At 45.3% G+C, this 25,427-nt stretch overlaps 1 protein-coding gene across 1 annotated transcript; it reads right to left on the bottom strand.

Annotated features, from left to right (window-relative positions):
- Positions 1-1,233: 1,233 nt before the first annotated feature.
- Positions 1,234-11,295, bottom strand: HBEGF (heparin-binding EGF-like growth factor). The gene is made up of 5 exons (XM_006891162.1): positions 11,250-11,295; positions 10,877-11,050; positions 7,823-8,000; positions 2,074-2,229; positions 1,234-1,306 (listed from the first exon to the last, which is right to left on the bottom strand). The coding sequence occupies exons 1-5, from the start codon at positions 11,293-11,295 to the stop codon at positions 1,234-1,236; spliced, it is 627 nt and encodes a 208-aa protein (XP_006891224.1).
- Positions 11,296-25,427: the final 14,132 nt, after the last annotated feature.

The following is a 25,427-nucleotide window of genomic DNA, read 5'->3' as shown; positions in this document are numbered from 1 at the left end:
GAACTCCCTCTGCAGCACACTATGATCATGTAAGATCTTCAGAAATGTAGACAGACAATAAATTAGTACAGATGGGTCACAGCGCCACACAGATTCATGGCAGGAGGGTGTGGCACAAGCCAGGTGATGGGGGATTCGGGGATGGAGGGCCAGGAAATTACCAAAGTAACAGTCTAGGCACTTGAAATATTATTGTTAGATTGTTAAAAACTAAATAAATTAACATACATAGAATAAAATAAATATATAATTTAAAAGGCATTTTACAAACAAACAAACAAATAAACAAAAAATAGTTGCTATTTTTCCATCTGGGCAGAAGTCCCAAAATTCAGAGTTCTTGGGCTTGTGGTATTTCACAGTTAGCTCATCAAATCCAGCGCTGGAGGGTCCAAATGTCAGAGCCCTTGGCGGCTACTTGAGTACATGGCTTCTCAATCTTTGTTGTTTTCTTCTAATCTATAAATCTTTCCTTCTTCCTTTTTTTTCCCTTTTCCTCTTTTTCCCAGTCGAAGATCCTGGAGCATATGGAATTTAACTGGCATTTTAATCCAGAATGTAAGCTTTTAAACAAATTTTGGGGATGTAAGTAGTGTTTGGTGGAGGAGAACTGGAAAGGCATGAAGGGCCCATGCATTTGCTTTCTTCTGACCCAGATCCCATCAGAAATATTCTGTTTGGCACTTGGAGGCTCTGATATTTTGGCAAAGCAATTATGGGAGGCCCCTTCCAGCAACTGGGGACAAAGGAGTCTTCATAGCTAGTTGTAAAGTTCTTCCCCTCTGAAGAGTCTGATCAACTTGTCTTTTCTCAGAGGTAGCACTCCCCAGTTGATTCCTAAAATACAAGAATACATTTAAAGCCCCAAATCTCCAAGGACAAATCTTAAACTGTGAGGTGGAAAGGTCATCTGGAAAGTGAAGGGAAGAAGGGAAAAGGGAAGGAGAAGCTGTCCTCTCAGACATCTTTCCTGAGTATGTCTCTAGTAACTTTTTTAAAAATTATTTTATTTTAATAATTTTAATGAACATTTACAGAGAGTCTCTAGTAACTTTTACAAGAAGGGAGGATGAAGACCCCACAGAATTATTCAATGTGATACTGACTCTAAGGTAATCTGCTTCCCATCTCCCAACACTTAGATAATTCATCACTCCCTGAAACAGATTCACGGAAGATAGTGATGGTTCCATGGAGTAAAGGACAAACAATTACCTTGAGTGCAGGTCTCTCCTAGTGGGAATTAGTCATGCCCAACTTCACCTTCTCTTCATTTTCCACATCGTAACCTCCTCTCCTATGATACCTGAGGAAGATGAGTTTTGTGAGCAAGCCCTATCTCCTACAACTGAGTCACAGGATACAGGTTATTCCAAGAACTCTGCTTGGTGGTTTCCTTCACTCTGAAAAAGCCTAGGGGATCGATCTATCAGGCCAACAGAGCCCGAGTCAAAGACCAACTTCCCAGAAAGATGTCTGTCTAACTGCTGGAGCTCTAATTATAAAGAATCTTCACTTCATTCACTGGATCCTCACATATCATTATGAGATAGGAAGGCAGAGATATCATCATTGAAAGAGTATAATCATCAGAAAGATGAAGTAACTTACGCCAAGTCTTCAAGCAATTAAATTGCACTGCTTGAAAACAGGCATAAGAATATTTGATTGTCCTCCAATATACAACATAATGAAAATATGGCCTGAATAACTGAAAACATGGCCTGGAGTCCAGGTGACTCAGAATTGAAAGGAAACGCCAAAGGGACCATCCATACATTGACAATCAAGCTGTACACTAGTGACATCAAAGAATACACAGAGGCAGGAAAAGAATGTCTGTGAAGAGCAGAACCTGCTGGGACCAGGAGAGTTGGGCCCTAGACTCTTAGACAATGGATCCATGACTCATGTCAGATCAAAGAAAATGGGCTTTCAGAGAACGTGTACCAGCAATATTAGTCAGACCCTCCCTACCCAGTATTTAAGGGGATAAGGGCCTCTTGTGATCACTAGCTAAAAGATCTAGGAAGAAAAGAAGTGGAGTGATTTGTAGGGTTCCCCAACACTTACCTAAACATGAGAAGGCCCACAATGACGAGTAGACAGACAGAAGACAACACCACAGCTACCACAGCCAGGATGGTTGTGTGGTCATAGGAATACAAGCGGTTTTCCACTGGGAGGCTCAGCCCATGACACCTCTCTCCATGGTAACCTGGTTGACAGCTGAATTAAGACAGAACAAGGAAGAGTTTAGGCCAGTGGTTTGGCATCTGTCTTGGCAGGGACCCTGCCAAAGCCCATTGCTCACATCCTCAGCCTATCCGTCCCTGGCTATGACCTTTGCATTTCTTCTATCTTTTTCCTTTGGTAAGACACCCTTTAAAAGCCCCTCTGAATGTTCCATGACCTTCCTCCCTTATTCCACACCCTCCCCTTTTACCATTCTCTCTGGTTCTCTGGTCTGAAACTCTTGCTCCAGGCAAGGAAAAAATGACAAGGAAAAAGGTCTCAGATAGCTATGTTCCATGTGTGAATGATTAATTACATGTGTGTAAAGACATTCTATTTAAACCATGTAAGAGGACTTGGGCACAAGAGTTGGTGGGTTGAGTGAGGGGATTCAGTATCACTCCCTATAATGGGGCCCCTCAACGCCCTGACCCAGAAATAAACCAGCCTTCCCATCAATGTTCCGGCATTCAGTCCTCTCTGCCACTACCCAGCCTATTAATAGGGCCTGTCTCTCTGCCAAGAGTCATTTTTCTCAAGTCCCTTCATTTAACTCCCAGCTCCTCCCGGAGGTAGGGCCTAACTTGGGAGCCACTGGCCTCTTGAACACTGGAGTAGCAGGCCTTTTCCCCCCACAGGATAATGCAAACCAGCCAAGAGAACATCCTCTTGCCCTGTTGGATTGACAGAGCATGCAATAATGTCAGAAACTACCCTTAGGTGCTCAGGAAATTAATCACATTGTAACAGCCTCTATGCAGTCTAATGCAAAACTTTACCATGAAGCTCTAAAGGCCTAGAAATGCCTACAATTGAATAAATATATTCACATCCTTTCCTTTATCTGATCCCCTCAAAGAGCTTTTAATGTTGCTAGAAACCCCATTTTACAGAAAGGCAGAGTTGTTTTCCCTAGATCGCATGGCAGAGCAGACACAGGGGCAGTCGCCTGAAAATGGGCTCAGATTGCTGTCCCAGGAAGTAGTGAGGAGGCCACTGGCTTCTGGTAGCCAGGGATGAATTACCCAATAATCTAGGTAAGCAGTTGTGCTTACTTACAATTCTATAGTGAACAGTTTAACAGATACTACGAAAGCTGGGCCAGTCCAGACCTGGCACCAGCAGAAGAGCTATGCATCCAAGCCCCAGCCTAAGGCAAGGCTGGAGGGTACTGTATACCTGTTTCTGTCTTTTCTCCTACCACCTCTCTCCATCTCAGCCCCTCCAAGGTGGTTTGAATACACTGCTGTTCAGGTTCATTTCTGCAACTTCCTAGCTGACTATACACATAGCACAGTACATGGCTTTTTGCTCAGCCTCTTCAGATTCATTGGCCCAGGCGAATGGGGTGAGTGAAAAAAAAAATACCCCATCTTGTCAGGAGATGGTGCAAGTTGACTCCTTAGGAAAACAACCTGTACATAGCCGTTTTCCATTTATAACACCCTATCCATATATACCAGCTCAAGTGGACTTCATAACATTCTGATAGGTAGATACAGCCCATTTTGCAGAATGAAAGGCTCAGGGAAATGATGTGGTTTGCAAAAGTTTCACTAGGAAGCAGCAGGAGGGCCAAGACTGGAAATCAGTTTTGGCCAAGTCTAAGGCCATGATTCTTTCAACTCTAAACAGTGCAAGTTACCCTAGGAAACACATTTGATGGGTTCCTGGAATGTCTGATCCTGTTCTCTGACTGTGCTATTAACGATATTAATTACTGTTAATAATCTACAACAATAATAGTTAACATTAAAGGATTGTCATTTATGCACCAGGTACTCTATGCTAATTGCTTTACTAGGATCATTTCATTTCACCTTAAAATCATGTCTATGAAGGTGTTACTATCCCCATCCCCAGCTGAAAGATGAAATTGAAGTTTAACTTCTTGACTGAAGTTGTCCAGGTGACACAGCTCGTGAATGAGTAGTGGAGCCAGGATTCAACACTACAGTCGAGATGGCTTCAGTGCCTGAGTTCTCTGGGGGAGACGCTAAGTCTGTTTTTCACTTCCAGCCTATCATTCAAACCCCACAGGTAGTTACTCAGATGATAGAAATAAAGCTTGGCCTCAGAGCACCACAATTCAGTTACATAATCTCTCCACCCCCACCCTGAGTCAAAAGGATAATAATGTAAACATCCTAATATTACCCACCTCTCCCTCCCTTTGCAGCCGACTCCTGGCTTCCCCAGGGAATTGGGGGTGGGGGTGGAGGAGGATGAGTACATTCCAAGCATCCCAGGGTAAGGGTGAGATCATGTGTCTTGCCCAGAGCCAGCTGCCCATCAAACTAGGACACGTTCCTCTTGACCATGTCTGTGACCCATTTCAGAACTTTTATTACAACAGAAGCAAGAACCCTCTAGGGTCCAGAGACATCTTCCAAACTGAGCTTCTCGTTTCTAACCCAGAAGGTGGAGGGGCATCATTTGATAGGGGGACTGAAAATACTTACATTCCTGACTGGTTCTGCTACTATTTCTAGCCAGGTGATCTTAGAAAAGTCATTTCACTTTTCCAAACTTTGACCTCCTCAAGTAATACACAAGCATAATAAACGCCTACCTTGCTAAAATATTGTGAGAATAAAGTAAGGTAATACAGGTAAAAACACCTAACAAAAGATCAATTCCCATGTATATGTGAGATATTATAGAGTCAGATTTCAGAGGGTAGTGCCCATATCCTGGAGAATGGAGTATCAAAGTCAGATGAAGCTAAAGAGAACTTGCTATTCCCAGAGGACTCTCTATCTCTATCAACATGCTTTCTTCAGCCTGTCAGTGGGGCAAGCAAAGTCCCTGACTTCTCATCCAGCTCTGAATTCTCCTCAGCCCAGCTACCCCCAGAGTTTTCCATTCAAGGATAACTTTACTGCCAATTTCTGTGTCAGCAACCAATCAAAGACCCAGGAAACTATTCCCTGAGGGGGACTTCTGCCTGATGACACAGAAGCATCTTCCTGTCAATGGTGGCTGTGGAGGGTTGGTTTAGGAAGCTGACTAGCCTCAAGCTCACCACACAAGCCTGGTCACACCCTGACTGGTGGCTGCTGGGTCTGGAGGCAGGAAGATTCATAAAGAGACTCCAGATGGCGGTGCCTAGATGTCATGCTCCCCAAACCAACTGTCCTGTGCCTTCTGCCCTGAGAAACTATGGGTAGAGGCAAGAGAAGAGAAAAAAAAAAAAAAGCCAAACCAGACAAGTAATCTATTCCTTGAAAATTCTTCCTTGCCAGAAAGGAAAAGGTAGACAGATTCTACAAATTAAATTGCTATACTTGTAAGTTAGTTTCCAGAGATGTCGAGGACAGCAGCTGCTGTCTATAAAGTCCTGCTCAGGCAGGTCAACACGCAGTGCATCCAGGAGCAGCAGGGAGTCAGGTACCTGAACCTCCATCCTGTTTCCAACCACTTACTTATCTGGCTATTGATTGCAGAGCAATCACTTCCCACTTTCTAGCTCAAGTTTCCTTATCTAACAAATGAAGACAATAAGCTCCACTGACCTAGCAAAGCAAGGCAAGCTCTGGTGGTATAGTCTATAGGAAGCTGTGCTGCTAACCCAAAAGTTACGCTTCTCCATCAGTTCAAGTGCACCAGCTAGCTCTGCGGGAGAAAGACAGGCACCCTCCTTCTGTGTGAATTATAGCCTCAGACTCCAGCTAGAGGGTCAGCTATGAGTTGGTTTTGGCTCAGTGGCAATGAGAAAGATCCATTTAGCAAAGCACTTTTGAGAATCTTAAATATACCGTGTACTGTCAAAAGAACAAACGAAACTGTCTCAAAGAAAGTGCAGACAGAAGTAGGAATGAAAAAAATAAAAAAGAGAGTAGGGATGGTGAGACTTATTAGAAGGGAGTAATCTCTGCAAAAGAGCATTATGCTCGGAAATGTGAAGGGCCAGCAAAAGAGAGAATGATCTCCAACAAGATGACTACAGAGACTACAAATTTCGTAAGCACAGCAGAGATTTATCAGGACGGCAGAGGACCTGGTAGGGTATCACTCAGTCATACATAGGGTTTCTAAGAAAGAGTACAATGGCATCCAACACCAACAAGACACTAACTGTATCATGCTGCCCTCTAAAATAGTGTCTGGCATTGAGTGGGTGCTATTGGGCTCAACTCACATTAAGCGGAAACTGCAAAGGTGTGGGGCAATGGAGAGAAGCTACCCTTACGGTTATGTTCTCTCTTCCTAAGACCACTGAGAACTGACTCTGAGCACCCTTACCTGGGTGTCCTGGGCTGAAGCAGTTTGTGGAGCCGAGCTCTCTAGAAGAGCCTTACATGAGTTCCGGAAAGCACTGGTGGCTTCACATCCATGCACCCACGCCCTGGATTATTAGTTCAGCCCAGACTACCCTCAGTTTCTACCTCCACTTTGTGCTAATGATGATGGTGTTTTACAAACTTTAAGTATTTCCTCCTTGTCCCAAGACCCTGTGAGAGATAACATAGGGATTCCCCTCCTAAGCAACTTCCAGGCAACCCTTCCAATAACCAAGGTCCTGACAAGGACGTTTTAGGTGAATCTATGAAAGTGTCCATCGGCATGGTGAGGAGTGCAGGGTCGGTCTACTAACTGTCCAAGACAAGGCAGCTCATCACCAAGCTCTGCCTGGCTGCACCCTGCAGTCTCCTGTCCTTGTCCAGAGTCTCACAGGCCACAAGGCTTCTAGCCTTGACAAGGACCTTGTGCCCAACAGAAGAGTGAATATTTGCAGCCTGACGTGGGGTGTTGGCCTCAGGCACAGTGGCGACATTATGCCCGCCAGAGAGCATGGCAGTGCCGTCATCCCTGAGGGGCTGCCAAGGCAGTCATTTGCTGGGCTTGGCCTAGCAGAGCAGCCAGAAACCCCCGGCTGTGCCGCCCACACCCCTGGGGTGATACTGCCCTCACTGGGGGCGATGCCTGCTGGGTCAGGTTCCCTTTCCTGTTAATCCTACATGAAGAAAAGTGTCTTCTCACACTTTTAGTCAAAGGTCAGTATCTTTGTCTCCTCACCTCCTGGCCCTTGTTAGGGTGAAGAGGGAGGGAGGGGGGGTGTCAGTGTCTCCCGCTCCGTATGATGATTGTTCTCCATATTGTCCAGCCATGCTTCTGAATTAGTCCATATTTCCTCACTCATGTGCACAGACTTGCTCAGCACATGGCTAATTGAACTCCTTATGTGGTTAAAGGTCTTAAGTGAGAAGGCCAGAGAAATTCCACTGCACCCAGGAATCCTATTCTGCCACGTTTCCTACTGGTTTCACCCATCCAGAGTAGGGCAGCAAATAAAAATGAAGAACTTGCCTTCAGGTGCCCCCTTTCCTAGACACGTGCTCATTTATGGACAAGCAGGAAATGTCCCCAAGGACATAAGAGCGTCACAAACCCACACCACAGGAAATTGCATCTGATGGGGGTGGGGGTATGCCCCTTCCGCTAACTAAAATAATTGCTCCTCCTCCCAACTTCCTCCCAGAGGCTGAGAAGAAACTGAGCAGAATTATTAACTTAAGGAACAGTGACAAGGAACAGCTGGCAAAAAGTTGCTGGCAAGAGTCAGCCCAAGAGAGGGAGCACTTACATGCAAGAAGGAGTCCGGAGCGCCTTCACATATTTGCATTCTCCATGGATGCAGAAATCCTTGTATTTTCGAAGACAGGGGTCTCTCTTCTTCCCTAGCCCCTTACCCTTCTTCTTTTTTTTCCCATATTCCTCCTTGCTTGGAGTGACCAGAGCTTGTGGCTTGGAGGAAAAAGCAACTGCAGGGGGAAAAAAGCACCTTGGTAAGTCTCTGACTCTCCTGGAGGTATCAGAATAGCATAGCATTTGGAGAAAATGTATCCTTTATCCCACCTGAAGTCTGAGGCCTGGGATGACCGCTTAGCTCAGTGCCTCTGAAAGGCTGAAAGGAGACAGCACAAGTACCAGAAAGCAGGTACTTCAGGAGGAAGAAGGGGCAAGGATAAGTTCCGAGGGATGAATTTTACAAACGCAGTTTAAGAACCTCATGCCGAAAACGCTAGCTTCTGTCAAGTGATCGCAGTTGAGTGAGCAATCCTACCTACTTCACCTTACCTCACTGCCCACCTTTCACCCCCATCTCCTCCACCCCCAGGTGGTTCTATTTTAACCTTAATCAGCCTCATTTCCTGATGCTTCACTCAGTGACCCACTTACAGCAAGACAGTGTCAGAGACAAGAATTACTTTTGGAAAAGGTACTTGGATGTTATACCCAAGAGATGTTCATAAAATAAGAGCAGTGTCCATGTTTGTTTGTTGGTTTGTTGTTTTGGGGTTTTTTTGTTTGTTTGTTTGTTTTTGTGGTTGTTTTTTTTTTTTTACATCTATTGGGTTCAAGATACTACGAACTCAGGGCCAGGCTCAGGAAGAGCAAGAAGACTGCCCTTGTCAATCTTTTCATTTTACTTCAAGAAAATATTTAGCCTACTCAGTGCCCTTTGCAGGCTGTCTACTTCTTTAAAATGCCCATTTGCATTTGTTCCTAATGCCCTGTTCATAGTTTTCTAGGGTGATGGCTACAATGTATATACAAGGACTAGAGAGAAAGCAAAGAACTGTCCAGAAGGAACTAAAACAATAAAGAGTCCCATTCTCCCCTTTCCTCCACTCCAACCATCCCCCTCCACCCTATCCTCCCACCTCCACCCCATCTTTCCAGGTTTCAGAGACACAGGAAAAATAACCTTATCAAGGTACTGTGTAGCTGAAACTTACACCAGCCCCCACATGTCCCTTTCTGCCCCCTGCAGAAAGAAAAGGTGCCCGCTGCCCATGGTTACAGGTATATACTTGATACATTAAACTAGAAACTTAGAAGCGTCCAACTGGAAGTAACCTCAAAGAATATAATGACCTTCCAGCTTGAAATTTAAAACAAATCTTTGGAGTTCTAAAGACAAGGTAGCCATGGTCATGCACAGTCTGGTCTCCAGGGACTCCATGGCTGATGTTCTTTCCCTTCTTGATGCTGCCTTCCCTTCTCACCTCACAAGTCTAAAGCACGTGGAATAGGGAGTGTGCCAGGAATGAGACAATGCAGAAAAATGGCATTGCATGACCCTGAAGTCAGCAGAGCTGTACTCCAATTACAGCCATGAGACTTTGGACATGTCATTTAACCTCTATGAATCTCAAATTTCTCTTTTATAATGTGTGGGCAGCAAGAGTATTTAGATGGTTGTTACAAAGATTTCATTAACCAAGATCACATGACAAGTGCACAGAATACAATAAGCCCTTAAGAAATGGTAGCAAGTATTCCTTTTTTAGGTGTTACAGGATCCTTAAACCTGAAAAATAGTCCTTGCCCTACAAAGTCAAGAAAAAAGAGGCAGGTGCCAGTAGCCACGCTTATTCTGCAGCTCCTTCAGAGTTCAAGAGGTGAGGCAGATGCTTAACGGAGCTCAGGTGAACAGAACTGTGGAAACTGAGTCAGGAGAGCCAAGCCAATAAGAGAGGTGAGAGAGAGTGGCAGGGTGACAGCCAGGTTCCTTGCAGGGACGGGGAGCAGTGAGTCAGGTCTGCAGAGGTATGAGGAGCAACTGTGTGAGTTGGGGGTGAGTCACAGCCCAGCCCTGCCCAGCCTAGGAGGAGAGAGCCAAGAGAATCCGGCCTGTTCCGGCCAGAGGTGACCCAAGAAGGCCACTGTAAGAGGGTGAGAAATGGGAACACAGGCTCAATATAAAGAGAAGACACTTGAATTATGCAAGAAGTAGAGAGATTCCCTACAACAAACTCTGAGCAGGGAAGTAGAAGGGCAGCTGAAAAGCAGGTGGGGTTAAAACAGGTGGATAACTTTCCAAATAAAGTTTTCTGGGGTTCCTGGGCTCAGTACCTGCTCCACCCTGAAAAGAATCTCTGCAGGTGGCTGGGGGCAGGGAAGCAGGTCATGCCTCTGACTCTGGACTCTGCCCCTACGCCTGTACCTGGCCACAGCCACATATATGCTGGTTGAAGGATCCCAACTGATCCTTTCCCTCTTGGAGTCTCAGGGACTAAAGGTGGTCAGGAAACACCTGGGCTTTAGAGAAGGTTTGTAGACACCCAGAAGATCTATCAACACCAGCCCAGTGGAACCATTCATAAACCTCTCCCCCTGAGGGGCCTTTCTTCATGTACCATGGCCAAGAATTAGTTCTTCATTCTCTTCTGTTGCCTTAACCTGAAGACAAGAAACTGGTACTACACACCTACTACGTTCATGGGCATCTTGACATCCATAATCTCTACTATACTAGGTTTAATAAACAATTGTCAGTGGCTTTGTGGCTTAAACTTGTGCCCATTTTTACACAGGAACTCAGGGGAAAGCATCCCAACCATTCCTTGTTCTACAGCCTAGCTGACCTCAGAGGACTGAACTGACCTCGGATGTCTGTCTCGTCTCAATCTCCCCCAAAGTACTCAAATGGGCAGGAATCCACTAGGTGAGATCCAAGAGCAAGAAAGGCAGAGAAATTTCTATTTCAGGATCACCTAGTCCCTTGTCTGGCCAACAAGCTCTTCTTGTCCTTCAAGAATATCTCCCAATTCACAAAGATGCCCAAGCAGTGTGGATCCCAGATTTTCCAACTCTCCGCCAGAGTCCGAGGATGCGCGGCCCCCACTCCTACCTCTGAAAATGTCCAGGTTTGCTTCATCCAAGTCCATCACTTTCCGTTCCTGGCCATCTCCCGGGTGCAGCAGCCGGTCTGTGGATTCGGTGGGCGGGTCCGGATTGCCGGTACCGACTGCCAGTCCTCTCCGAATTCGCTCCAGGCTTTCGCCGGTCACCAACGCTGAGAGCGCTGCCAGGAGAAGGGCGAGGCCGCATCAGACCCCCGCCCGGACCCCCGGCCACCACGCACCAAGGCCGGCGCCCGCCCATCAGGGAGCACGGGCCCCACCAAGTGGCCCATTCTGGGGGCGCTGCAGCGACCTTCTCCGGCTCCCCCAGCACAGCGCTCCCATCCCCCCGACCTCTGGAGACGTCGACAGCCTTCTTACCTGTAGCCAGAAGGAGCTTCAGCACCACAGAAGGCAGCCGCTTCATGGTCCCGGGCTCAGCAGAGGCGGCGAGGCAGCAATCACTTTGGAGGCGGAGGTCACCGGCCGCGGGCAAGAAAGCGGAGCGGGCGGGCGGAGATTCCGCCGGGTGCTGTTAGCTGCCCGCCTCCCGGTGCAGCCTTGCTCTGAGCTGCACGGTACTCGTGGGCGCTGGGCGTCTGTCTGCTCACCTTGTTGGTCCGTCCGCCCGAGCCCTGCGCCTCGGTGGGGCTGAGGACTAATGCGCCGCGCACAGCTCCCGGGGTTGACTGTGCGCTCTAGCGCGCGCGGCCGGGAATAAGGCTCGGAAGCCCCGCCCCGCCCGGCGCCCCACCCGCTCCCCCCCCCACCCCCCACTAGCTCCACGCTGGGACGCCCGCCCGGCTCCCGGCGCCGCAGCGCAGCCCCCAGCCCCGCGGGCGCGGCGGGGGAGGGGCGGCGGGGCGGGCGGCGCTCGCATATTTTGGGACCCCCGCCAGGCCTGACTGTGGGCCGAGCCTCTGACCAGCAGGTGGCGGGGACCAGTTTCTACCTTTCCCCAAATGCCAGTCGCACCATAGAGCTTTGAGATTACGGAATTGAGCTCTGTAATTGCTCCTGCCCTCTTCAGGCCTGCTCCCCCCCCCCCCACACACACACACACTGTCGTCTCTCCTCCAATGCAGGAGTAATCACACTACGCTTCAGAAGCCCACTTTTTGCCTACCAACACAATGAATAGTGACTAATAAAGAACTACACATGCGAATGCCAGCAAGTCTGAGCCTGGTGTAGCCAGAGTTGTAATTGCTGGCAGTGAACATCATTCCTGCAAAAGCAGAGGAAGTTAGCATTCATCCAGCCACTGGAGTGGCTTCCCCTCACTGTTGCCCCCGGGGGACTTAGTCTCTATGAGAATGTTTGAACCATAGATTATAACTCTCAAATTTCTGGGACTGCAGAGACTGAGGTTGTAGAACAAACCCCGAACTTTTCCTTGCTCTTGAACACCAACTTCTTTCCCAAAAGAAAAACTGAGCCTGTCTCCTACAGGACCCTGTTGACCAAAGAAAGTCCCTGTGTTCAATTGTACCAGCAGCCTTGTGTATTTCTCTTCATTCCATGGCAGCCCCAAGGCTCCTTCAGGGCTTTGCACAAAACGCAAACCCACTGTCACCAATTTAATTCTGACTCACAGTGGCCTTTCATTGAGTTTCTAAGGCTGTAGAACTTAATGAGGGAGCTCTGGTGGCCTGATGGTAAGGAAATGCGCTGCCTACTCAGAAAGGCACAATGTTAGAATACACCAGCTGCTCTGCAGGAAAAAGATGGGCAATCTCCTCCCTTGCCATTCACACAGCCTCTGAAAACCCTCTGGCGTGTCAGCAATGGATCTTTCCCTATTCAAAGGCACATAACAACAAATCAGTCTCAGAAGAGACTGCCCATTTCTCTCCTTCAAAGAAATTGTTATTTTGACTTGAATCACACAAACAAATCTGTCCTCAACCCGATTGATTGCTCTTCAGTTGAAAGGATAGTGAAACTTCTTCTCATGTCCTCTGGGCGTGTTAGCAGAAGGGGTCAGTCCTTGGAAAAAAAAAAGGTATCAGATGGGCAAAAGAGAGGAAGACCTTCAACAAGATGGATTGGCACAGTGACTGTCACGAAGGTTTTGAGCATGGCGGAGATTTTGAGGGTGCAACAGCACAGGGCAAGGTTTCCATCTGTTCTTTATAGGGTTGTTATGGGTTGCTTGGTTCAGCCTGTGAAAGGTGATAAAATCATTCCTGACATTCATCCACAGTCTCTTCCACAGCCTTTCTCCTTATTCCTAGTTTTCCGAGGTCAGTCTGGCTCTTCTTGCTTCAACAACCATCCCCATCCCTAGCTTTTCATAGGAATCACTGCAGACCTGAATTTGAATCCTGTCTTTACCACTTACTGTGTGGCCTTGGACAAATCTGACTAAGCTTCAGTTTTCATGAGTCTCAAATGGAAATAGCAATAATAGTTATGCCTATTTATCACTGAGGACTAAAGAAGAGAACAAATATAAAGCAGTCAGTACAGTGCCAGCATACTATAAACTCTCAAGATGTGTGGTCTATTATTAAACATTCTACCTTGACCACTTCATTTTCTTAGAAGTCCCTACTCTAGGCTGAGCCCCCCTTCTTTTCCTTTCCTTGGACCCCTTGCCTGCTCTTAGGGTGAATCTGATGCTCCTTGGTGCTAGCTCAGGTGGAAGCTCAACTGTCACCTAATTGGCCACATGCCACTGTGAGATTAATCCTTCAGGTTATCAGCACAGGACTTCAGCATATGGTCATTGCCTAGGCCACTCCTTGTGCTCCTTCAGCAGCTGCTATTTAACTACCTGCCTCCCCAAAATTAAGTCACCTTGGGGTAAGCTCCAACCCTCCAGGGAAGGGTGGAGCGAAACATTTCCTGACACATAGCCAAAATACCCTCCCCATCAGGTTCACACCCTGCTCTCCTGTCCCAACCTGCCTCTCCCTAGAATCCTCTGTCCTTCCGCCTTCTCACCCCCACATCAGCCTCAGACCCATTCATGGGGCAACTCCAAGCTTTCATCACACCTAGAGGCCTCACCCCAGCCAGCTTTATATGTGTCAGCCAGGGTTTATGTGAAGGGACTGGCAAAAGAAAATAAAAGGCCTGGATATGAGAAGGTCCCTGTGCCTCTTAGAATCTTGCATACCTTCTGACTAGAAAAAACAATGACAATTTATGGGCAAACAAATTTATGCCACAACATTCACTGACCTCATTGGGAATACAGTAGTAAACAAGACAGCCAAATTCCTGCTTAGTTGGAACTTATATTCTACATTGTCGATGGCAAGGGAGGCAGGCAACACATGAAATGAAAAAACAAGGAGAAACCATATCCCATAATGATACTCACTGCTTCCAAGTCAATCCCTCCATGGTACTGCTGAGTGAGGTCAAGTCACCAGCCTGCAGGTGTCAAGCACTTAATCATTTATGCCACCCAGAGACTGACAGAAATGCTAAAATTAAAATTGTCTGATGAATTATGAGATGATATGTCCTAGAACCTGGGATGACACTTGAGATGTGGCAATTGATTAGCAAAGCCCTCCCTTACAGATGACATATAAACTGGGGCCTGAGTTACAAGGAGAAACCAGCCTTGTGATGATGATCCATGGCAAAAGCATTCTACACTGTGCAAACAGCGCAAAGCCTCTGTGAGAACAAGATGTGGGAACCGACAGGTAACTCAGCTTGCCTTGAATGTCTACTAAACATGAGCAAACTGATGCGAACTAGGGTCACCAGTGAGTCAGAAGGGGTCAAGCCCAGAGCAGAAACCCCAGAATCCGTTTACCAGCCCTGTTCTGGGTTCCCAGGTTTCTGGAAAAGCAAGCTCCGTGGAGTTCTGAGAGCTGTCACCTTACTGTGAGGCCACAGGGTAGAATTCTTGATTTGGAGAGGTGATTAGGGAGGAGCTGGGGGGAAAAGTGCTGGTAGTGAAAAGAAAAAAAAACCAAACCAGGGGATTTGGAGAAAAGCCACCCTGTCTCTCCTTCCCAGTGTAGCTGAAACATCTGCAGTGATAAATTGGTTCTCACAAGTCTGGATGTCTATTAGAATTACCTGGGAATTGGTTAATTATGAAGAAGTCCAGGCCCTATCCTATGCCTTAATCAAAACTTTCTCGGGTGGGCCTTGAGCATCTGTTCTTTGGGCAGGTAATTCTGATTATCAAATGGGTCGAGACACCACTTAGTCTGTGCAATTACTTGCTATGCATCAAAAAGCTGGACAATGACTAGGGATGATAGAAGGAGAATTGATGCCTTTGAGCTGTGGTATTGGAGAAGAGTATTGAATATACCATGGACTGCTAAGAAAACAAACAGTTTCATCCTGGAGAGGGTAAGACCAGGCTTTTCATTGGCCTCTAAAGCTTTGTCTAACATACTTTGCGTATGTTGCAAGGAGGAACCAGTCCTTGGAGAGGGACATCATGCTTAGGAGGGTGAAAGGACAACACAAGAGAGGAATACCCTCGATGAGATGGATTGATGCAGTGACTCGGGTTATGGGGGTAGGTATGTCAAAGATATTAAGATTGGCACAGGATAGAGCAGGGTTTCGGGTTGTTATACATAGGGTCGCTATGAGTCGCAGGCAACTCAACAGCACATAACAACAACCAAAAAAAAACACAGAACTGACCCATAGCTGACCCTCTAGCAGGTTTTCAGAGGCAGTTAATCACACGGGAGGAGATTGTCCATCCTTCTCCCACAGAGCAGCCAGTGGCCTCAGGGATTCAAGTGAAGCTTCTTGCCACTAGGCCACCAGAACTCCTTATTCAAAACCTACACTTGGAGGAAGGAGCCATCAGAACAGAGCAAGGAAACATTGCATGGTTCAAAACTGGGAAGGGTATATGCCAGGGATGTGTCCTATCTACATACCTTTTCAATCTATGTGCAGAACAGATTATCTGGGAGGCCGGGCTATATGAAGAATAATGTTGGAGGAAGACTCATCAGCAATCTGTTATGCAGATGACACAATCATACTTGCTAAAACTGAGAAGGACCTGAAGCACTTGCTGCAGAAGGTCAAGGACTGCAGCCCTCAATACAGATTAAAGCTCAATATCAAGAAAACAAAGATTCTCACCACTGGACCAATTGGCAGCATCATGATAGATGATGAAGAGGTTGAGATTGTTAACAGCTTGCTTGGCTCCACAATCAACACTCCCAGCAACCAGGAAATTAAAAGACAAACTGCATTGGGAAAGTCTGATGTCAGAGACCTCTCCAAAGTTCTGAAGAACAATGATGTCTGTTTGGAGACTAAGATAAGCCTGATTCAGGCCATGGTCTTTGCAATCACTTTCCATGCATCAGAAAGTTGGACAATGACTAAGGATGATAGAATGAGAATTGATGCCTTTGAACTTTGGTTTTGGAGAAGAGTATTGAATATACTATGGACGGCTAGGAGAACAAACAGGTCTCTTCTGGAGAGGGTGAAGCTAGGCTGCTCCTTGGAGTCAAAGATTCTGAAAATTTGTCTGACATACTTGGACATGTTGCAAGGTGGGACCAGTCCTTGGAGAGGGACTTCATGCTTGGGAAGGTGGAGGGACAGAACAAGAGAGGAAGACCCTCAATGAGGCGGATTGATTCAGTGACTGGAGTAATGGGGGTAGGTGTGCCAGAGACAATAAGATTGGCTCAGGATAGAGCCAGGTTCAGAGCTGCTGTACATAGGGTAACTATGAGTCACAAGCAACTCAACGGCATATAACAACTACTACAACAACAACCGAGAAAAAAAAATAACCCAAACAATCAAAAAACTTCAAATTCATTGCTGTTGATTCGAAACGAACTCAAAGCTGACCCTACAGTGGACTTCAGAGGTAAATCACACAGGAGGAGGTTACCCATCCTTCTTCTGAGGCTACTGTTGGATTCGAAATGTCACAGAGGTATTTATTACCTTTGAGTTACCAGTGAAACTCTCTACAAACAAGGCCAGCAGGGCAGGATAACAAAATCAGAACCTCCAAGGAGAAGCAGAAGAGTTTGAAGCAATGAGTTTCCACGTGTTCAACATTTCACACACATTGTTTTATTTGATTCTCACAACAGTCCTAACACTAGACATCATCCCATTTTAAGTGGCTGAAGCTATGTGGTAAGTAATAGACCAAGCTAGCAAGTGCTTCAACCTCAGTGCAAATCTTTTTTTTAACCTGGGCCTATGTGGCCTAGTTGGTTAGGAGCTGGACTGCCAAATCAAAAGCATGTGGTTCAAACCTACCACCTGAACTGCAGAAAAAACATGGACAATCTTCTCTCTGAAAGTGCGCCAACTTAACAGTACATAACATAACATGCACTTAAGCACAACATTACCCTGAACAAATGGATGAGAAGACAGCTGTCCTCTCTGTTTCTGCAGATGGTAATGTCGTCAGCTTTTCTGAGGCCCAGTCCCTCCATTTGCCCAGGACGATCATAACTTTGCCTCATTAGGCTAGAAGAAGGATTAGGTTAGGGCAGCAGGACTGCTAGTGAAATGTGTATACTCTCTGGAGACAGACAACCATGGGTTCAAACTCTGACTCTGCTATTTTTTTTCTGCTTTCTAACTTTGGACACATCATTCAGCTTCTCTGAACATACAGTAAAAGGAAGACAATAATAGTATTTCAGACATATGACTATCGCAATGATTAAATCATGTTGCAAGTTAAGAAGCAGAATATGATGGTTGGCACATAATAGGTGCTCACTCGATGGCAGTTATTATAAATGCTGTTGAAAAGAATGGTTTTATTTTGGTGAAAGCATGTTTTCTTTTCTTTCTTTCTTTTTTTTGCCCACCACCCACAGTTGCAGTGACCCATTGCTGCTGGGAGGTAGCCATGATTGCTGTGAGGTGGTGGATCTGTGAGGCTACTGGAGTTTTGGAAATCTTCACCAAGAAAGCAGCTTTTACTCAGAGCACAAAGGGAAGCTATGTGCTTCATACACTTCATTTGCCGCCTTCTTTTAGACTTACCGGGAAAAGTGAGAGTCCTAAGCACAATCAGAGCTGTGTTGAAATGGAGAGAGGAAAAAAGATTGGATGGAAAGAGGTTTAGGAAAGGGAAATCTCCACTGAAGGACTTCCAGCATCAAGTGTCCATGAGCTCAGCTCAGCGTTACCCAAATTGGAAGCTCAGGGTCAGAGGTCATGCTCCCTGACCAATTTGGCTTCTCTCATCTCCTTCATTTATCACCAATTTGAGCAAGCTGATTAAGATGGTTTTAAGGAGCACAGGTGGTTGTAAACTCAGGCTGTTCTTGGAGGCTCCTTCCCCATCTTTCTTACACAGATTGGTTGAGGTGTTAGATAAGGCTTTACACACACCCAGAGGTGGACCGGCTCTGAGGTCTGATTGTTTGGGGCCATGATGCATTGGAATAGGATAATGACTAGCAATGGACAAGGAAAGGAGGAGTGTGGGGGAAGCTTTGTGGGTCTCCACACGCATCTCTGAAAGATGTCAAAGAAGGGACTTCCACAAAGAGCCCGTATCAGGCCTGGGTTCCATTTCTGGGCCCATTTCAACAGATGTGAGAGACTGAAATGTCTAGACCCAGTACTTTACCTTTTCTGCCTTACACAATAAAGAGGAGCAATGATTCCTGATACATTACCCAAGTCTTTGCCTTCTTCAAATCTCTGTTGCCTTTTTTGCAAAATAAGATCCTGTAATGATTGTTCTGTATACGGCTCTGGCCAGTGATGTTCATCATGAATGTGTTACAGCAAGGCCGCCATCAAAAGGCTTGCTGAGACAATTCTACGGCACTTGACAGTGTGTGAGCTGCAGGGCATGGTAAATGCTCCCTCTGTATCTTAGCTTCTTCATCCATAAAGGGGAAGGATGACAATCTGCTTAAGGCGTTCTTGTTACAATTGAAGGAGACAGTCTCTCTAAAAGCATATGGGAAAATGAAAAGCCCTATATAAATAGGTCAGTTCTATTATTAACATCTCTAGTGTTCAATCTTGGAATGGAGTCAGATCCCATTCTTTACCAAGAATGTGTAAAAATGAAAGACAATGATTTTCAAAGAAAGAGGCACTGCCCTCTAGGGGACATTCTAAGAATATGGGAAATGTTTTTCACCAGTTAGAGTCCTGGGAGGCCCAGCTTTTAAACACTTTGCTAATAACTCAAAGAACTTGCTAGCTAGCTGCTGTGCTGGAGAAAAGATGTGGTAGTCAGCTACTGTAATAATTACAGCCTTGGAAACCTCACGGAACACCTAATACTCTGCCCTCTGTAGAGTCTTCGTGACTAGAAATCATCTTAACACTGTCTTGTTTTTTGACTTACTGGTTTTCAAGGCAGGGCAAAGAAAGGATCAATCCCACACACATAAGAATTGCCTCACATTACGCACTGCTTTGGAGGATGCAGTCAAACATTCACATAGGTGAAAAGCTTGATTATAATTGAATAAAAAATGATCTTCAGTTTCAACTCAAAGGTAAAAAAAAGTGTTTGCACTAACTTTTCTAGGAACGAAATTAGTGGGAATTGCTCATTTTCATGGAGTAGAGCATGCCTAGATCAGTAAGTGCTTACAACTGTCACAGTCAAGGTAATTCTGTGTAGGTGCAAACAGTGGGCTATGTACATATTGGAGATTCTCAATATGACCAAACACTTGCATATTGAAAGAGTTTTTATTTTAAATAATTTTATCTTTAATAGTTTAAACAAGTAAGGTATTGTTTCAAACAGTAACTATAGAGTTGCAGTATCTTTGAATTTCATTTTAGGATAGCATTAAGAGTGTTATATTTGTTATAATGGAAAAATTGATGTAGAATGTGTTGAGAACAACTGATACAAGATATATTCAAATCGTTTCAATGTCTTTAATTAAAGTACTGTTCTAGATAACATCCATGTAAGGATACTATATTAAGCCTCTACTTAATAAATTCCTCTTGGGGTTTACAGTTTGGAAGTTTGGCTTTCATTATTATCTGGCCTAGGTCCTTCTTTGTATTAGATGGGACAGGTGTAGAATGCACGTATTTCCTTTATGTCTCTACTGCCAGAGAGCTCCCAGCTAAATTTTTCACCCTCAGTTGCAGTGATTATCCCTAATTCAGCTTTTGGAGACAGTTATTTCTTACTTTTCCAACTGGGTTTCATTGTAGGACTCTTTTTTTTAAAAAAGATGTTTTATTGTGATTTAAATGAAAGTTTACTAAGCTTATTATTTTTCCAGTCAATAATTCATGAACATGTTGTTCCATAGCTTTAATTTTAAAAAACCTGTAGTGTCTGATCATCCACTTATTCCATATCATCTTTCCTTTCACCTGTCTTGGTAGTGTTTATTTGTTGCAGAAAGTCAAGGACTATAGTCTTCCATATGGACTAAAGCTCAACATCAAGAATACAAAGATTCTCACCACTGGGCCAACTGGCAGAACCATGATAGATGGAGAAGAGGCTGAGGTTGTTAACAATTACAGCTTCCTCGTCTCCATAATCAACACTCTTGAGACCAGCAGTCAGGAATCAAAAGACGAATTGTATTCGAAAAGTCTGCTGTCAGGGACCTCCCCAAGGTGTTAAAGAGTAATGATGTCAGTAGAGAGACTAAAGTGCACCAGATACAGGCCATGGTCTTCACAATTATCTGCTATTCATCAGAGAGCTGGACAATGACTAAGGATGACAGAAAAAACTTGGTATCTTTGAGTTGTGGTGCTGGAGAAGAGTATTGGACATACCATGGATTGCCAAGAGATCAAACAGGTTTGTTTTGGAGAGGGTGAAAACAAGTTTCTCCTTGGAGGTAAGGATTTTAAAATTCTGTCTCACATTCTTTGGGAAATGGCCAGGAAGGACCAGTCCTTGGAGAAAGACATCACGCTTGGAAAGGTGGAGGGACAGCGTAGGAAAGGACAATCCCAGATGAGATGGACTGACACAGTCACTGGGGTAGTGGGGGCAGGTGTGTCAGAGTCAGTGAATCTGGTTCAGGACAGAGCAGAGTTCAGAGCTATTGTACATAGGATCATTGTGAGTAGCAAGCAACTTGATGGCACATAACAATAGTGTTTGTTATCAATTAATTAATTAATTAATTACTTTTCTACTCTCCCTTTCTTCTTCTCCTTGGTAACCTAGGTAATACTAGGTAATACTAGGACAATTATCTCTGCATATAAACTTGTACTTGGCTGTTTAATAGTAGTCTTATAAAATATTGTTCCTTTCCTGACTGACTTACTGACTCAGTATAATATCATTGTGAGACTCTTTGTGTGTGTCCTTTTTTAGGTTTTTTTATTGCTACACGAGCTGAACAGAAGATTCCAAAAGGCAGCACGGAATGACAAAGCAAAATACTACAATGAAATGTGCGAGGAGCTAGAGTTGGAAAATCAAAAGGGCCGAACTCGTTCAGCATTTCTTAAGCTCAAGGAACTGAAGAGTAAATTCAAACCTCGAGTTGCTACAATCAAGGATGCTTTAGGCAGAATGTTAAATGATCCAGGAGGTATCAAAAGAAGATGGAAGGAATATACTGAGTCATTGTACTGAAAGGAATTGGCATATACAGAAGCATTTAATGAAATAGCATTTGAGCCAGAGCCTATGGTGATGAAGGCAGAAGTTCAAGCTGCTTTGAAGGAAATAGCAAAAAATAAGGCCCCCGGAATAGATGGTATACCAATTGACATATTTCAGCTAACAGATGCTGCCGTGGATATGCTCACCAAGTTGTGCCAAGAAATCTGGAGAACAAACACTTGGCCAACTGACTGGAAGAGGTCAATATTTGTTCCCATCCCAAAGAAGGGCGACCCAACTGAGTGTGGAAACTACAGAACAATATCATTGATTTCACATGCAAGCAAGATTCTACTGAAGATTATCCAAAAACGACTGGAACAGTACATCAGCAGAGAACTGCCAGAAGTCCAGGCTGGGTTTAGAAGGGGTCGTGGTACTAGGGATATTGTAACTGATGTTAGATGGATCTTAGCTGAAAGCAGAGAATACCAGAAGAATGTCTATCTGTGTTTCATTGATTATGCAAAGGCATTTGACTGCGTGGATCATAACAAACTGTGGCTGACTCTGAGAAGAATGGGAATCCCAGAACACTTAATCGTGCTAATGCGAAACCTATACTTGGACCAAGAGGCAGTCGTCAGAACAGAGCAGGGCAACACTGCATGGTTCAAAATTGGGAAGGGTATACGTCAGGGATGTGTCCTGTCTCCATATCTTTTCAACTTGTATGCAGAGCAGATTATCCGAGAGGCCGGGCTCTATGAGGAGAGGCGTGGCTTTAGGATTGGTGGACGATCTATCAACAATCTGCGTTATGCAGATGACACAACCTTGCTCGCTGAAACTGAGGAGGACCTCATGCACTTACTGCAGAGGGTCAAGGACTGCAGCCTTCAATATGGACTGAGGCTCATTGTTAAGAAGACAAAAATTCTCACCACTGGACCAATCAGTAGCATCAGGATGGATGGCGAAGAGATTGAGATTGTTCACAGTTTCAGTTTGCTCAGCTCCACGGTCAACACTCTTGGCACCAGTAGCTAGGAAATCAAAAAACGTATTGCTATGGGAAACCCTGCGGTTAGGGACCTCTCCAAAATACTGAAGAGCAACAGTGTCTCTCTGGAGACTAAGGTCCGCCTGACACAGGCCATGGTTTTTGCAATCACTTGTTATGCATCAGAGAGTTGGACAATGACCAGACAGGATAGAAGGAGAATTGACGCCTTTGAGCTGTGGTGCTGGAGAAGAGTATTGAATGTACCACGAACTGCCAAGAAAACAAACAAATTCATCGTAGAGAGGATTAAACCAGGCTGCTCCTTGGAGGCAAGGATTCTGGGGCTTCGTCTGACATACTTTGGACATGTTGTAAGGAGAGACAGGTCTTTAGAGAGGGACATCATGCTGGGTAGAGTGGAGGGACAGCGCAGGAGGGGAAGACCCTCTATGAGGTGGATTGATTCAGTGACTGGGGTACTCGGGATGGGTTTGTCAGAGGCAGTGAGATTGGCACAGGATAGAGCACAGTTTAGGGCTGTTATACATAGGGTTGCTATGAGTCACAAACGACTCGACGGCACATAACAACAACAAATTAATTTATATTGTATTTCATACATGTACATTATGGGAGTTTTTTACATTATGTTTTATACATTCTTTCATTTACATTGTGTTTCATGGACTCATTCATGTACATTGTATTTTATCATAATCAGTTACTGTTGATTCATGCTTACCCTGTCTTCTCAAACCCCCATTCCTTCCCATTCTTTCATCCCCTCATCTGTTTACTAAATTCTGCTATCCCTTACCTATTCCCCTTTTTGACATTTACGCACATCTTAATAGTCATCTTATTTTTACAATAATGATGTTATGCAGTATTTGTCCTTAGGAGGCTGAATTAGTTCACTCAGCATAATGCTTCCATATTTCTCTCTCTTGTTGTTTGCCATTGAGTCAGAACTATAGCTCATCTTCCAGAGGGTATTCAAAGGCAGAAAATCATATGGGAGGAAATTGCTCATCCTTCTCCCATGGGGTATATGGTGGATTTGAACAGCATACCTTTAGGATTGCAGTGCAGTTTCTTACCATTAGGCCATCAGACCTCCCACAGTGCTCTCTAGACTCTCTCATGTTATTTAGTGTTTCTTTGTGGGACTCTTTAGTTGTTCTTTGAATAATTATTTCTCTGTATGCCTTGTTTTGGTAAGTCACCTTTTAAATCTTCTCCAAAATACGAAAAACATAAAAAATAAGTGAGAAACCCCAAAAGCATGTACCTGTAAGTTTCCCTCCTCACATTTCCTGAGTCTAAAAATCCAGATCTGAGGGTCCTGGAAAGCCTTCATCAAAGACCTTTGTGATGGGCCTGTTCTTCACCTTCCATTCCTTTAGATGTCCCTTTGCTTCCCTGTCAATGTCCCCTTCTCCCACCTCTCAACTTCAGATGAGATGTGGGTGCTATGAGAGAAGCAGAAGCAGGCCCCAGCTGCCAGGGCCTACCTCAAGTCTTCGCTGGAACTTAGTGATTTGTGGGACCAGGAAATGGCAAATGAGGAAGAGATTTACCTTAGCTGAGCTTGAGCGTTCTCATACACAAAATGGGAATAATAATGGCACCCACTTCATGGGCTTCATTCAGTGAGAAAATGCAGGCACAGAAAGCCTGGTACTGAATAAAGACATAAAAGGGCAGCAATTATTATAAAATTAGATATATAAATCAACTATTAGGTACCAATCACTTACTACATTTTACGCATTGCTTTAGCATCTTGTTTTCACAATAAGCTCTTGAGTCCATTTCTAATTGCACAAACTGAGGCTCAGGTAGAAATTTTGCCCAAGGTCAAGGCTAGGGGCTATAGACCCAGGGTTCAAGGAGTCTGATGTCTAAATCTGAATTTCAGGGTCTCTGCCTTGAACCCAGACAATGTGTTATGGATGTGCATGTGGTGGAAGTCTTTCTAGTGGGAGAGAGAGGCTTCTCACCAAGCCAGGATTTATAAGCAGGCAGCCCGACATTCTTGACCTGAGCACTCCCTCTCCAGAGTCCAGCTCAGTGAACTTCAAAAAGGTATGCTTCACCTGGACCTTGCAAATCATTTACTCTGCTTCTCTCAGTTCACAACTATGAAAACTGAAGCTAAGGTGAGGGAAAGTGCTTTGCTCAAGGACACTCAATAAATCTGTGAGCTTAATCTTTAGACTGCCACATTTTTCCCCCTGTGCCCACACCTGGGTTGATCATCCTCCACGGGACCCTGTCTGAGAGGTCCTGGTGTTCAGGGGGAGCAGGGGTCTGGAGTTCTTACTCAATTCCTTCACCAACCTGCCCTACTAAGGGCTCTCTGGGACCAAAATATAGAAGTGTATGCAGTACAGAGATGAGGAGAGGGGAGATATGATGGTCTTTCATTGCAGACAGCACTAGGAGCCAGGTCAGTTGGTGTTACAGAAAAGGGAGGGGCAGATGCTTTGAATTTTGATTGGAAGTGCGTGCCAAGCAGTGCTTCCTATCCTCCTCGGTCTCCCCTGAGTCACCTGCCCTCTTTGGCCCCAGGCTAGTTGGTATTTCTCCCAGGACTGAAACCAGCCTTCCCTTCATTCCAGCACAACCCTCACAAACCCCCAACCCCCAACGGGTTATATAATGACTCACTGCTCTAACTACTGTCCTGGAATCTCCTTGGACAAGTTCAAGTCCAGAACACAGGTTAGTATGAGGGCTGGCCTGGGTCCCACTCCAGGTCGCTGGTATCCTAGGAAGAAGGGTTTGACCCACATTCAGAGAAGCCTGATTGGCCCTCTTCCCCATCTCCCTGCTGTGCCCTTGCCTCACCAGGCGAAACCCTAGTTTGTCAGGTGGAGAGTCAAGGACACTTCCCTGCTATCTTGCCGTCTTGGCACCCTGCTCTGGTGGATGGACTCCAGGACCAGCACTATTGCTTGGTCTAAGGGAGTGGCTCCAACCATCCAGTCCTGGCCCTGGGGAGGAGTACCCTCATGTGGCCGTCAGGAGA

This window comes from Elephantulus edwardii, unplaced genomic scaffold, assembly GCF_000299155.1.
Source record: "Elephantulus edwardii isolate Elephantulus edwardi_28Jun2011 unplaced genomic scaffold, EleEdw1.0 scaffold00095, whole genome shotgun sequence".
In the NCBI taxonomy this organism is placed as follows: Eukaryota; Metazoa; Chordata; class Mammalia; order Macroscelidea; family Macroscelididae; genus Elephantulus; species Elephantulus edwardii.
Note: the sequence above shows the minus strand (reverse complement) of the source record. Positions and strands in the feature narration are given on the sequence as shown.

Excerpts from the sequence above, each read along its gene's own strand:
- HBEGF (XM_006891162.1), bottom strand. The coding sequence starts at position 11,295 with ATGAAGCGGCTGCCTTCTGTGGTGCTGAAGCTCCTTCTGGCTACAG. Across the intron at positions 8,001-10,876 it reads AAACCTGGACATTTTCAGAG|TTGCTTTTTCCTCCAAGCCA; the intron begins GTAGGAGTGGGG and ends TTCCCCCTGCAG. Across the intron at positions 1,307-2,073 it reads GTGGGCCTTCTCATGTTTAG|GTATCATAGGAGAGGAGGTT; the intron begins GTAAGTGTTGGG and ends CATCTTCCTCAG.